The sequence below is a fragment of the Sinohyriopsis cumingii genome, chromosome 18 (genome assembly GCF_028554795.1).
Source record: "Sinohyriopsis cumingii isolate HCF-2022 chromosome 18, ASM2855479v2, whole genome shotgun sequence".
NCBI lineage: Eukaryota > Metazoa > Mollusca > Bivalvia > Unionida > Unionidae > Sinohyriopsis > Sinohyriopsis cumingii.
In genome coordinates, this window is record NC_142978.1 from 23,132,693 (window position 1) to 23,148,940 (window position 16,248).

The 16,248-nt window shown below is 34.1% G+C and overlaps 1 protein-coding gene across 1 annotated transcript in view; it reads right to left on the bottom strand.

The window, feature by feature from the left end:
• Positions 1 to 16,248, bottom strand: part of LOC149776217 (uncharacterized) — a 61,461-nt gene that overhangs the window by 39,205 nt on the left and 6,008 nt on the right. The window contains exons 2-5 of the mRNA XM_089942600.1: positions 14,393 to 14,800; positions 12,411 to 12,588; positions 11,712 to 11,831; positions 7,279 to 7,419 (exon numbers count right to left, since the gene is read on the bottom strand). Of these exons, the coding sequence (XP_089798726.1) occupies positions 7,279 to 7,419; positions 11,712 to 11,831; positions 12,411 to 12,588; positions 14,393 to 14,800 (847 nt within the window). The remainder of the gene's footprint in view (positions 1 to 7,278; positions 7,420 to 11,711; positions 11,832 to 12,410; positions 12,589 to 14,392; positions 14,801 to 16,248) is intronic.

The following is a 16,248-nucleotide window of genomic DNA, read 5'->3' on the forward strand; positions in this document are numbered from 1 at the left end:
AGAACAACACTGTTGTTTAATCATTAGGATGATTCTTGAAACATACATAATTCATTTAAACTGAAAATCTACAACATAGACCCTGAAGGTTGTCAGGATTAGTCAATTGATCCAATGATCAAGTTGTTGTGTTGCATTGAAGTGGCAACCTCCACCCTCTCCTCTATTCAACTACCTGTATCCTCTCTTCCAATGACATGGAATGCAATCCATGGCAAACTGGCTGCCACCACTCAGCATGTGGTGAGGACACATTGGACCTATTTCACAACCATGAGTTTCATGTAATCTGAAACTTTGTTCACTGGATCACATTTTCAAAGATTTGACTACCAGTGAAAATAGAATAATCATCCCACCCAGTCAAATCATCCTGACACCAGGTTGACCAGTGCTGCAAGTGCAATTTGTTTTTTCAATCTTTGCTATGAATCAGTTGGGGTTCAAACCATCTACCTCCCACATGCAAGGCAGACACTCGAACCATTTAGGACACCAGAGCAGTCTTACGAGAATAGATAAGAGGAGGAGGAAATGTTGAGCATCCTACTTCTACCTGTGTCACCCAGGAGGAGTATGCTTGCTCTAATAATTGATGAATCTCTCCTAGCTTTAGTTTAGCAAAACCAATTACCATTTGTCAATACATATGCACAAGCGATCCCTGTATCATCTGCATTTCATTGTCTTATCATCAAACGTTTTAAATGTGAATCCAGCAAAAGTAGCAAAATCCTGCCTGGTTCCATGGCTGTGCTTTCATAAATTTGGTGTGGTCATTGTCTGGGCAACTGCCTCTGGTGCAGCATGATTCAGTTCTCTCCTTTTGCATGGTGTCACACAGATAAGAGCTGGAGAATTTAGTCTGGGCATGCCATCTGACTGACTCCACTTTTTTGTAATGACACATTATATTTAAAGGCCAGGTTCATAAAAACAGTTCATGTTTCATGGAACTAAATTGTTATTAGTCTTACCCGAGCCTTTGAAAGTTCAGAGGATACTGATCTGATATTACCTTTAACCAAGCAGCTATCTTTCTTAACTGCTCAGTGGTTAGGAATATTCTTTTAAGCCACTGTGGATGCTTTCTATGTGCTTTGGATAGCATCTGAATATTGATGGTTCTTGCAGCTTTGCTTGGACCTTTGTATTATGATTATCTATTGTATTAGGACACCCCAGGTTATACACATTTCTTTTTTAGAGTAACACAAAGAAATCAAAATCCGTATGACTTGGATTTGCCCATCCTTTTCACACTAAAAGACTAGATATTCTTTTTCTGGCACCACCACTGCTACATTTTTAGTCCAAAAAATGTTCCCATGGATAAAGAGATTTTACAAAGTTGACATAATAATTCAATTCACTGCATATGGTGTAACTAATGTTGGACACAGCAAGGTTCTTATTTCAAAAGACATATCCTTCATATGTGATAATAGGACATAACAGGATCAAATTTGAGAAAACTTTTCAAAATTTCACCCAAGAGTGATGCCAGACAAACAAAAGATATGACATGATTCAGCCAGATCCGAATAAGGAAAAATATTATAACAGTACATTGCTCTTAGTTGGATAAAAAATATTTAATTCTTTAAAAGCCCCCCAAAACATTTTCAAACCAGTCTTTTCTCAGTCTGTGTAAACAATACCATCCATTTTCTCTCAAAGAAATGTTTGTTATGTTTTTTAAAAAAAGAAGTATATTGCAAGATGAATAAATCAAAAGTGAACGGCTGCATGCAAAAGCACTTGAAGAGAGGACAGCACACCTTTTTCCTCCTCAAGGCAACATGAATGATTTGGCAAAAGAGTGCTGATGATTACTTGCTAACAATGCTAATTACACCACTAATTCTCTTCTATAAGAACAACATATATCGACTAAAAGGAGGACATTTTCAAAATTGATTCCAGTACAAGCCGCTGTACATCGTCTAGAAAAAAATGTAATCAGATAGTACAGAAAATCACAAGAGACAGTGGTACAATGAGAAATTAATCTAGAATTCATCACTAACCTGCCAAACATTATTTTTCAAATACAAGCATCCATTCTCATGTTTCAACAGAAAAACTAAAATGTTTTCATTTTGGTAACTTCAGTTTTTGAACACAGTGCTAAATAGGGGACTGGTGATAGCAAATATGATATGTTTATACAGGGCTCTAGAAGAGAAATAATTGTACATGTATAAAAATCATTGTTAGTAGTTTATGAAGACTTTAAACTTGATCAGTTTTTTTTACTTTCAACTGCCTGGGATGAAGGGCCAGGGTGTATAACATTCAATGCCTAAGTACTTGTAAAAGTCATAATGTCCTTTGTCTTTGAACACCAAAGAGCTGAAGTCTAAACTGGATACATTTTGTACATGAGATTAGTTGATTCAAGGCTATAACACAGTACAACCATTGTTAAAAATCATGTGACTATCAACTCGTGCAAGACACATGTTACAATGAAACTGAATAATATTTGTTTGAAATTACCAAAACAATGTAAAATGTGCTATTGTCCACCAGACTGCATATGTATGTGTTTTGTTCCGAGTGGGTGGAAACAACAAGTTTGATAATGCAAAGGAATGTCAAGGCCGACAGGATGAGATATATGTTCCTATGACAAATCAAATGAGTTCTTTCCCCCAACTCAGAACAAAACAATTATGTGATTTTGTATGTGTGCTTGACCAAGATCAAGGGTCGAAAAAGTGTTACATATATGCCAAAAACCAAATTTACGTAAACAACATCTTTTATGCACTGGCTGTGTACCTTTATATTTAATGAATACTGGTACTTACAAACCTAACCTGAGAGATTCATATTTTGACTTAAACATGATGAGAAAAAAATCTCGTTGACAAAGCTGCGCATATTATTTGGTGTCCTCTTTTTGCACAAATTACAAGTGGTAATAAGCACAAACAAGCATAATAATACATTAGAATATCTCATTTCACAGCATTTTTAACTTGACATATAAAGAACATATATAACTGGACATTGTTATCTGCTGAACATACACATGATTAACTTTTTCCTACTGATTAATTCTGAATTTTCTATTATTTAATCTGATCTGTGCTATTTGCCAGTATTCAGTGGTCAGGTATACACATGCGAAAAATCAATATTATATGTTATTAAACCATATTTTGATTAAAAACTACATTTGTTGTGCAGGTAACTTGGACACCATATCCCAACTATGATGGTAAATAATTTATAAATATTCAAATGAATTAAAACAAATCATTGCAAGCCGGAAAATCTATACCTAAAAAATGTAAATGGAAGCAAAATAAAAACAATGGATGGAGTGAAAATATGTATTTATGTCAAACAGTTCTGCATATAACATGTGATAACATAGAAATAATGTACTTTCATGTCTTAGTTATTAGCATTACCAAAAACAATAGTTAAGATACAGTTAAAGCACCATGCTGCATGTGGACAAACAATTTTGCTGCATTAAGTACAAGTACAAAAACCATTACTAAATCCTAAGTTAAAATCAGCTCTGATGATGCAAAAACAGTAATACAGTATGGTTATTAAGAAACATGGCCTGCCATGTAGCTGCCATTTTTACAGATTCAACCAAGCCTACCATAAATCTACAGTGAAAGAACAGCCCTTCTTCAGAAACACCAATTTTAACATTAAAATTACTACAACCAATGGCCTAATTTAACTATGTTACCTTTGATTCAGATGAAACTTCTTCTACCTGAACAAAGTTGGTGCTCCTCTGATCGTAGTCACATTTGGTTCCGCATATAACAACTTTGGAACTCTTCAGACATGAACAATGGTCAAGTGCTTGTAGTCAAATGGCAATATCTGCATTTGTTTTAATGATGTAAGGTAGTTTCATGTGCCCTAGTCATGATGTTTAGAGAACTATCTGAGTGCCACAATTAAAGGTCCCCATGTGAACCGTTGGACACAAAATTCAGTACACTGAAATTATTACTCATAGTTTCAAAATATGAACCTTTATTATGGTCTGTATGTGTGTAATAAAAAGGTTTTAGCATGTTTTATTATCTGTGGGCTATTATTTTTTTCCTGATGTCTGTGTTGCAATTATACAGGAGAATAAATAGTGTGTGTGTATGTGTGTGTGATTAGACTTTTTGATGTAGCTTTAACAATTTTTCAGTCATATCACTAAGATGTCTACAGTGTGGCAGTTTATAGTGATGTCTAGCACTGGGGCATGATGCCACAGACATGTAGCATCATATTCCACCCAGTTACATTATCCTGACACCAAGCTGACCAGTCCTAACACTAACTTCTTAGTGTTGAGCGCCAAGCAAGGCAGCTGTTAGTACCATTTTTTTGTAAGTCTTTGGTATGACTCGGCCTGGGATCAAACCCACAACCTCTTGCTTCCTAGGCGGACGCTCTAACCACTAGGCCACTGGAGTGGTGAGAATAAATAGTACACGGTTTGGTGGACAAGATGAGTTATGTGCACGACCTAATATTTTCGGGTCTGAAAGCATGCAAAATATTAAAGGTATTTTTTTCTGGCCTTTGATCATATGTTATTTTTTTCTTTAATAAGTTTATAATGATGTGTTTTGTTGCTTTTAAGTTTGATAAAATTACATAGAGCTGTTTCAAAGAAAGTGATGATAATGATATAACAAAATGGTGGTATAAAAATAGCCCAAATTTTCAAATTATTTTGCTCTCATCAATGGATGTAAAAATTATGATAGCTGAATGTGCAAGCTGGAGGTATTTTAATTATTACTGCAATTATATATCTACATCTGGCTGCTCTAAGATAAACTTTTATCATAATTTTTTCACTCTACCCATGAGGTACCAATGATCTCGGCCAAACACATGTATTACATATCTTCATTTTATTCACACATTCTTTTCAATTATTTTAATGCATACTTTTAGAAAAATGAGTATGGCATGTTTTATTAACGATTACTCTACATCCCTCTGAAAAATCCCCATGTATGTAACTAGAGCTAGAGTTAGATATATACTGTGTGTTTGTTTCATTGGTCTGTCTGTACTGCAGATATAGTTAATTACACGTTAGCTTTGAATATTTTTAAATGTATGGAATATATAAATGGATTTAAACTGCAGTCATAAGCAAGAAGATTTTTTCCTTCTCAAATAGAACATAAGTTTTGGACCAATAAATGACCTTTTTTTTTACACCCTACTTAAGAATGCACCCACACTCTACATCCAAGCAAATTTCTGGACAAATTATAATGAAATACATTCAGTTTTATACAGATTCATTTAAAGTACTTTCAAGCTCTCTATTTTTATGTTTTCATTTAATGTCAGAAATTTATAATGCATTCAACTTATAGGTGACAATTTAAGCAAATATTTTTTTAAGAAAACGAAAAATTATTCTTTTTGTAACATGCAGACTAGATTTTTAATATTCATTTGAACATTATTTTTTGCAAGAAAAACCTAAAATAATATTTTTATTCTAGGTTTGCAATATGGAACCAACCACAGACTGAAGATCTTCATCAAATGCCAGATCAGCCATTTAAAAAAAAAATGAGTATGTAATAAATATGAGCAGCTGTTAGTGCCCAGAAATTTGAATCAACATCATGAAATTATCAACTTTAGTATTAAGTTCTATATTGTTTTCATTTTCTTTACCAAAAAGAATCTCAGTAAACTATAAATAACAATATTTGATGAAATTCTGATCTGTGTAAATGTCGCTAATGCCTATTTGAAGAAATAAATAGCAATGAAATAAGTTTTGTCAAGTGAAATTCATGTTTGAGTTGTATACTTTAAGTCGGTTTCAGTGTGACCATCAGAACTGATATGCCCTATTGTATTAAAATGAGAAAAATGCTGATCTATAGTCACAACTATGTCAGCGTGTATTTCTGTAAGAACCTAATTAATTGTAATCTGCGTTTTGATCTCTGATTTGCCAATGTATTTCTTGCATTGTTACACTCAATTACAAGCAGACCTGCTTTGTATTATCAAATTAATTATGTCATTTGAATGAAATCAAATAAAAGGGATTTTAATTAAACAAAAGTGGAAAGGCATGCAAACCCTATCTGCATAAGAGCCAGTGGTCATATTCTTGTGTTTGGTCAACTAACTTCAATTGACCACTAGACCACTATAAATTTTTATTGTGTAAGTAACAATTAACCTACGTTAAATTAGCCTAGTCATTCACCAATGTGATCAAAGATAGTAAGGCAACCAAGCAAAGTAGTAGTGAATTCAAAGCTTTGTTTGACAGATATGGTTCATTATGGAGAAGCAAGTTCCAAACTTTCTAGTAAACTTAAAATTCCTGAATTAGCACTCAGAACTTTGTTTAAGGATGAGTAGAAGTTTCACTGTTACTTGCAATAAAATCATGGTATCAATATTCACTAATAAAACAATTTTAAAAAATTGAATATACATGTTGATGGTTGTTTCATGAAATAAATGTCTCAAATTTTTTAACAAAAGGAATCTTTTGTTGAGCGAATGGCACTGACATAATTTTACACAATACTATGCAGGTACACAACAGGGCACACATGTACATGATGTGTTGAAATCTAATGGAGTTGTTTTTCATAATCTTTCAGACAGCAGTTGAAAATAAAGGTAATTTATAATAAAAAGTTAACAATTTAATTAGAGAAAAGCCATTTATTGACAATTATTCCCAATAAAATTGTGAAACAAAGTTCTTTTTTGCTATAAAACTGTGACACTACCAACATTTCTTCATTTTACAGTAGTCCTTTGGTGTCTCACACCCTCGTTTATAGCAAGTTCTAAGTTTTTGGACCCTGTTGAAGTGAGTTATTGAGAGGCAGGCATGTGTGTGTGTGTGTGTGTGTGTGTGTGTGTGTGTGTGTGAGTCACACATGCACATTCATACATATATGCATGCATGCATACATATATCTGGTAAGAACCTTGAACCTGCATCCAGATTACCATAATATCTGAATTTTTTCACACTCTATCATAAATTTTTCTAAACCAGATTCATGACAACCATATTACTAGCTGTCCCCTAAATATTCATACAAGGAACTTTAATGAAAAGAGTATGAAACAGTGCATAAAGTCCAAAGAATATGACTCAAAATAAAAAGGATAATTATAATATCCCAAAAATGGTACAAAACAAAAGAATGAATAAACAAACAAAAGACTAAATACCCATTAACTTCATTTGGCAGTGTGTTGACTATAAACATAAGTATGGATTACCAGAGAAAGCAGTGGGCTAACATAGTTCAGCCTAACAGCACTTTGCAGCTCAGCATTGTCTGCCACAAGAGACACACTTTCCACCATGCTGTAATGCCTGGGATACTTTTCCACCTCCTTCTTCTTGTCCTGAATCTTATCCTGAATAATAGAAAGGCAATTTCTTATTAGTTTTTATCAAAATGGCATGTTAAACTGAAATTTACTTCAATCATCTCTATTGGTAGTTCTTTCCAAAACATTTTTGACTTCACACAACAAATACAGTGCACTATTCATACAACAAAAGTGTATATATGTGTGTGCATGGTGTGTGTGTGTGTGTGAGAGAGAGAGAGAGAGAGAGAGAGAGAGAGAGAGACAGACAGAGAGAAAGATCTTAAAATGGGCATATTTGCTGGACCTGACCAACAAAATGAGCTAAAATGACTACTCCCTTGTCACTTGTCATTCTGGACATAAGGCAAAAAATGTTGATAATTATCCAAAACATTTGTTTGGCCATAATCTTTTTCCAATTGTTTAAATACTCTACCAACAAAAAGTATAAGATAAATAATGTGTAAAAGCTGGACTTCACAAAAGCTTCTGATCCCTGGGGTTCAATGTTATCCCTGGGGTCTCTACTATAGACTGCATATCAATCCATCACACCATTTGTTTTCAACTTCATTATAAAATCACTGTTAGAAAAATGACATCACCACAGTGTCAATACCACTTTTGGAACTCCTTTTTTCATTTAGAAGTATACCTGCCTTTACATATGTTACTAAGATATGTATTTCCAAATTTAGGAAAATTTCCATCTTTTATGCTCTCTCTCTCTCTCTCTGAAGATGAAGAGATCTTAACGTGTCAAGACTGTTTATCCTCTAGTTTACATTTATGTAATCAATAAGAAAGCACCGTCAAGAATGCCTAAAAATGAACCCTAACCAACAAATAAGAAGATTTCAAGCATTAACTTTTAAAGTATCCGCATGACTGAACTTGTTGACATCCTGTGTCATCCGTACAGTAATTCATACCATCACACTCAGTGACAAATGGTAAACAATTTTTTTATGTAAAACTCTTGATTAAATGTAGCAATAAAATTGTTAGCCATTTTGACTCATCGCAATAATAATCAAATCTGAAAACTATGGAGAAAAAATCAGAAGTCATTAATCAGCATTGATAGCAACCAGAAATTTAGTGACAATCAAAACTTGTGTACATCATCTGTTACCAAACTAGACTGCAAGCTTGCCAACACAGTCATGTTTGAATGCAGAAACAAACAAAAACAGAAACCAAAATCCTTACAACTCATTGTTTAATGATGTTATGCTCTGAAATCTGTCATATTCATAAAGCAACCCTACCTAGCAATCTTTACTGTATCAATCCATGCAAGAAATGTGTTAAGAAAAATAAAATCTCTTTCTTCATTTTCATATGAAAAGAGTCATTAATTTGACAAAAAACACAATCTGAAGATGATATGTACAATCTAAATTTGTAAAAAGTTGCTGTATTAAAATTAGTGTAAAATTTCAGAAACTTTTTTTTCTCCATGTAGCAGTACAACCATTAATTACACTTACACAGAACTGAGAAACAAGTCCATACAAATCATAGGTTGCTGCCTCAACAAATATGTAATAAAATGTAATTGTTCATTTTCTTAGCATATATTAGCTAAATATTTCACCTGTGAAGTGGAAACATTTTGTACTGTCTATCATGACTATATGATGTTTCCTCTATACTCATTAAGTATTTTAAAATGTAAATATCCTCTATATATTGTGTGACTGTGTCAGCAAAACAAAATATGTGTAGGTTTGAGCAAAAACAACTAGTTTTGTTATCATTCTCCAATACTTGTTTAAGGACCTGATCAAAAGAAACCTTAACATTGGACTTGATTGGAAATTCAGATTCATTGTTATTTATTTCTAAAGAAGTAAATTTACTTTTTGTCAATTATTAACTAATTTTAAAAACAGAAGAGTGGTATAAAATAATTGTTTTTGGGTAAAATTCTGTATGATAAGTTTCTGAAAGATAAAATAACCAGTCGGAAAGAAAACAGTGAAGCCTGGAAAGAAAACACTAAAACTTAAGCAACAGCAAATTCAGTACTGATATTGTCCCATACTGATTTAATTTTCAAAGAGAGAGAGAGAGGGAGAGAGAGAAACAGACAGACAGGGACATAATTGATTTGATCAATTCTCATGTAATTGGAAATTTAATACAATACAGTAAATGAGGCTAAACTCTTGGGAATTCTTGTTCCCAAGTTTGATCCCAGGTGCAAATGCATGAAAGGGTCCATGGTCATTCATTTTAGTACAACAGCAAATTCAGAACCAACACTGTCCCTATACGGATTTAATTTTCAGAGAGAGACAGACTGACAGACTTCGTTGTACAAACTATCACTAAACAGAGACTCAAATATCTAAACAAAGTTGATCAAACTCATTCTTATGTCACTGGAAATTTAATGCAATATAGTAAATAAGGCAACCCTCTTGATTTGTAATTCTATGCTCCTGAGTTTGATCCCAGGTGCAAAACACAGGAAAGGGTCAGTAGTCATCCATCTGAGGTTAGTGATTTTCAACAGGTTCTTTTGTTTCATATTAAAGACCACTAAATGCCATCAACTGAAGTACCTACCCTTTTAGAAAAGGCAGCATAATTTTGTAATGCAGCCAAAATATGATAAACATTGGACTAAAATTAATAATCTATTTTGCCTTCCATTATCCCTGGGTATTTAGGTTTTTGACAAAGAGTTCATGAGAGGGCATTCTCTCCCAGCAATGACTGAGGCATAAGCCAAGACCCATTATGCGGAGAATGCACTCTCAGGAATGCTTTATCTTATATAGAATGTGTATCCCAAAACACCTAATGTTATGTTAATAATGCCTAAGTGTAGGAATCATGTGCATGCTTGGGTTCTGCATTGGAATTTCCCCGTTTTCTCATTCTGGCTTTGCAAATTAGAAAGCATTTTTGTCACTCTAGAATGAATATTGTTACTAGCTACAGCCATTTAAAGTTAATGAACAGGAATAGATATCTTTCTGTAGCAAAATAAATCAAGACTTCTTTGCTTTCAACCTTATCACAAGGTCTTCATCAGAGGAAAGATGTTTCAATCAGGAATCATGGTTCAACACTTGCCCCCACCCTCCATGATTTCAATAACTTCCATAAAAAAATTTCGTCCTTACTTTTCTCTCTACCGAGTACTCTGATGTTATCACAAGAATTAGTATACCCCTATTCTTTGCAATGATCACCAACTGCTTTCAGAGATTCTCTTTTGGTGTAAAAGTGTTCTTTAACTCTTCTTTTAAGGCTTATAGCAGTCTCCCCAATGTAGTTTTTTTCACAATTATCACAAAGGAATTTATAAAGGACTGAACACTTCTTATTCAATAGAGTGTTGTCTTTGGGATGTACCAAGATTGAACGGATGGTGTTAAAGGGTTTGTGGATCACATTAGCTCCATGTTTTAAGTCGATTTTTTAAAAATCTCTCAGAAGGACTATTAATATATGGTTACAGGACAATTACACACATTTCTCCTTTCTCCTTCCAATGTTCATTGCTTCTCCATTCCTTTTCCAGAAAAACTAGCATCTAGCTTTGTAACTGTTCGATCTTAATGCTTTCTTAATATGACTGACCTCCTTCACATGGTCTTCCTCAACACTAATAATAATTCACTGCAACCGAGTTCTCACAACTGATCTCTTATGTACAGAAAGGTATCTATTTTTTGTCAGTTACAGCTTTTTTTGTCACGACCCATGATATGTGGTTTCAGTTCATACAAGGGTATTCTCTGAAATAATGCACAGCTGGAAACCATAAATTTTATAATAAAGTTATTAAATTAGTTTTATTAAAGCAGATTGAGACTGATAATTCAAATCAAAGTTTTAGTTTTGAATCAGCATGGAAGTAACTACATGCACTGAAAATACCAGATTATCAATAGGCTGTAGGTCCTATATAAATTGAAACTGGAGGTCCTACATGGCTTAAAAATGGAAGCCTTATATGCACCTTGCCTATATCAAGTACTTTACAAGTTTGATCAGATGACCACTGGTATAAATCTCACCTGAATGTACCTCTCACCTGAATGTACCTCTTACCTGGTGGGGCCCAGAGTGGCCGAGTGGTCTAAAGCGCTCTCTGTTACGGATCACTGCCATCTCACCTCTGTCTGCGTGAGTTTGAGTCTAGGATTCGGCTAATGTGGGTATGTGAGAAAGCTTGCCAGTAGCTTCTCGTGGATCGGTGGTTCTTCCCGGGGTTTTCCTCCACCATTAATACTGGCCGCCATGTATAGCCTATCGTGTGCTGAAAAATGGCGTTAAACCCCACAACAACAACAACAACAACAACCTCTTACCTGAATGTATCTCTTGGCACTAGGAAGTATAAACTTGTAGTCTGACACACATTTTTGAGCCAACTTTTTCAGATAGGCCTGGAAATCTGCCTGTTCTTGGCTCACTTTGGACTTGAGAGCCTGTAATATATATCAAGATACAAATTTATCATCTATTGGCCATGATGATGGGGATTACACATATACTAAAGACAATGAATGCTTTGCCATCCCAACAAGTGTAAGTGAGATACATGTGCAGCAGCCTTACTTCATGTTTTATAGAACTTGCAAAAAAAGTTTAAAATGAGGACAATTACAACTTTCAATGGTTTCAGATTTAAAAAAGAATGTATTCACAGTACAACTTTCAATGGTTTCAGATTTAAAAAAGAATGTATTCACAGTACAGTTCACAATGTAGATCACATTAACCTTCTTTAAACAAGAAGGTCTTACCCTGTCTTTGAAAAACCTAAGGACCAAAATTTGATTATAAAACAAGGTCAAGGTGATAAATGAAAACTTACTTGGGATTCTTCTGTACAACTACTAACCTTCCATACTGTATAACAAATCACACATCATCATATCATGCATGCATCAGCAAACAAGTACAAATTCCAATAATCCCCTTTTTTACTGAGAAAGAAAAACAGCATAGCCCCGGAATATGCTAAAAATCTTTCAAAGATAATTTGGACAAGATTTACAGCCCACCATGAACCGCCTGAGCTCAGTTCGTTCCTCTTCAGTTGGATCTACAGGAATGTGACTGCCATATTTCTCAAACAGGTCAAGGTAAGAGCGCTGTTCCTGCTGACTCAGACAAGACTTCTTGTTAGGATGCTGCTGACTGCTTTGGGACTGATATCTCCGTCCTGACCCTGGGAGAGAGCTGTGATGGATAAAAAATGAATTTGAATGCCGCTAAACATTCAGACATGCCACAATACTTTCAATCCTATACGCCATGTGCACTCAAGTGAGACTTACAAGATATTGAGTATATTTGTCATATATTAGAGATTTACATGTATGAATATGCATATCAGATTATTTATTTTATGAAAGTAGGTCAAATGTTGACGAGAGAACCGAAATCTGAATGTGAATGTGACATGGAACTATAAATAACAAAAAGAAGTGGAACTTTTATTCGATAAAATCAAACTGGCTGAGTTCTGGCCACCAAGTAGGTAATTCAATCCACAACATGCAGGTAATTCTGACCACTACAACATGCAGACTGAACAATCACTTCTGTATACTTCTGTATAGTTTAGTACATAATCAATTTGTGAGTCATAATGATGCATTTTATCTAAAAAAAATCATATTTAATACACAGTCCAGAGAGAGAGAGAAAGGGGGAGGCATCAAGGTGAAAGAGAAATAAAGCATTTAAAAATAAAATTTCACATGATTTCTTAAAAAAGAAACATAAATTTATCTCAGAAATTTTATTTTCCTCTAAAAGTAATTGCTCAATTTGTGATGGTTGTTCAGTTTTGCTCATTAGTGTTCCTGGCTGATTGGAATCACCTAGCTGGTCAACATTACTGGATTTAAAATCTGACAAATAAAATCTTGAACAAAGATTGGGCTGCTTTGACTTTTTCACTATTTTGTCACACATTTTTCAAAATTAGGACTTCATTATTGTGTACACAAAATCGTATTAGGCATAGGTTTAACTGTCCTGAAAATATGACTTACATGTTTTGGTTTCAACATCTCCAAACATGAAGACGAGATGATGTAATTTGCACTTGAGAATGCAAGATGTGTTGGAATTAATCTGCACTCCATATTTATGTGCAATGAGACACACCATTTGTCATGGAGGCTAGTATGCAATAATTGATCTCAGTAACAATCAATGTCAATGATGAGAATTACACCAATGGTTTCAATCTGACAAGCTTACCAAGATGAACATTTCATTTTAATTAACATCCTTTCAAAACTGGGAATTCTGTACCATATATATTTGTATTATATCCTTTCAAAATGAATAGGGAATTCTGTACCATATATATATATATATATATATATATATATATATATATATATATATATATATATATATATATATATATATATATGTATTACACTATTGAATTAACATCATAATGCTATAATAGCTGTCCATATAATCAACAATATACCAATCATCTTATGAAAATTAATCGCAATATTCAATTTCAATCATTTTTAATTATTAATATTTATGATGTCTCTTCCTGTTTAAAAAATTATAACAGTGAAGGAAGCAAGGGAAAATATAAGAAAATATACAAATGTTTGAATTTTCATACTTATTTTTGATTAATTTCAAGAGCATACTTTTTTCGACAAATACCATATATGTTCATGTACAGCACTAATCCAACTGCAAACTGTATAGACCCAGATCTGCCACTGTACTGGAGATCCATGTCTATGCAGTTTGTCAGGAAGAATCAGCAGAACAAACAACAGGGAGCCTGAACTGCTGACACATTATATGAAAACTGATCAGGGTCTATGCTATCTGCCACTGGACCAACTTACATGTAGATGTAAACAGTAACATTTCCATCAGCACTTATGGACAGAAGGATCATCATTTATTGCACTTTCTGTATGGTTTGAAGCAACAAAACAAAATATGTGCAAACTGAAATCACAATTTAATCAACTAATGACAAGAAAAATACCTTAGGATCTCTGAAATTGCTGTGGAGGATTCACTCTGCTTAGCTTTTTGCTTGGATTTGGCATTCCCTGACTTGCAATCATTCCCAGTATTATGTATGATGGATGGGTTCAGCCTGTTGTCAAGCTTGCTGCCATTTTCACACTCATCTCTGTCTGCTTCATTCTGTGATATTTCTTCTAGAGTGCATGTTTCCTCAATTTCTAACTTTGATTTATCCTTTTTCGTTTCCTTTTTTGCCTTTTCCTTTGTCTTCACCTCAGGAACTGGTGTGAACTTTGTTTTTGGTAAGACGTCAAAACCTTCCAACTGTTTCAGGAGTTTGGTGTGGAAAGTTTCTTCAGGGATGTACTTGTGGAAAGTCTCCTTGGTAAAATAGGCTGTCAAGCCATTCTTGGGTGGAACATTCCTGCAACACAGAGTGTAATGAATTAGTCTGAATGATATAACTTTCTGTAATAAAGTGTAAAGCGTGTGGTAAACATCATGTTACATACCCACCATGTGTTTAATGGTATCCTTTGTAGGTATTTAATGCACTAAATTTGAGCACTCTTTGAGAAAGTGGGTTTTTTGTTCTTTTGTTATTAATAGCTACCATGCTTAAAGGCAGAGTGGTAAAATGTTAGTCTTTCTGGTTTATGGATAATTCTTTGTTTAAATTCTAACATAATTCATGTTATTTTTTTAATATATAAAATAGTAGTATACAAAAACAATATATGTAAAAGCAGTACAAAATTATTTCTGTGTACTGACCATGGATTAAAAAAGGAGGATTGGACCAAAAAACATATCTTCATGGCCTTTATGCTCACCAACCTATTCATACTAACATAAAAATAAACTGGTACAACTGTCATCTCATTTTACTGATATATGCCACTATTTCTTCTAATAGCATGTATTTTCGATTAACAAATAATCATTCATAACTCATTAATAATAATTAAAACACCTCTGTACCATGTAGATTGACAAGATGTGATTAATAGGGCCAACATTTCCTGCAACTAATATTCCATGAGCATCAATAATCTTATGAATCTGTGTGTGTGTGTGTGTGTGTGATTTGGATTTTTAATGTAGCATTAAAAAAAATTCAGTCATATTGCTATGATGTCTGCAGTTGCAGTTTATAGTGATTTCTAGCACTGGAGCATCATGCTGCAGACATATAGCATCATGTCCCACCCAGTCACATTATGCTTATAAGTCTTTGGTATGACTCGGCCAGGGATTGAACCCATGACCTCCTGCATCTGAGGTGGCTCATGACTCTAATTACAAAAAAACTGAAAAGAACTCAAAATGACTTGTTATGAATAAATGTTTGCATGTGCATGTGTGAGAGACATGAATAAAACAATGATGATGTCAGTGCACAAGATCATAACATTTAATTTGAGTGGTACTGAGTATACTCACTTATAAGACTAGGTCAACTGCAAACTGTACAAACCTAGATCTGCTGTCACATAAGGCACCAACAGATCTGGGTGTGTGCAGTTTGTTAGAAGTAGTCAGTATTACAAACAACATAGACCAGGGTTCTCAAACTCAAAACAACCTTGAGGGCCACATGAGGGCATCTGCAATAGCCCATGGGCTGTATCACCTTTGTTATCTCTTGTGACACCTTGTGATGCCAATCATTTTGCAAGCCACAGAATATGGCTTCACAGGCTGCATGCAGCCAGAGGGCTGTGTGTTTGAGACCCCTGATATAGACCCTAATCTGCTGGTGCATTATGCTACAGCAGAATAGGATCTTTGTTTGCAGTTTGACTCAACTTCTAAGTGAGTATATACAGTATTTTTTTTGCATCTGTGATGGTATGATATATTGACAATGAA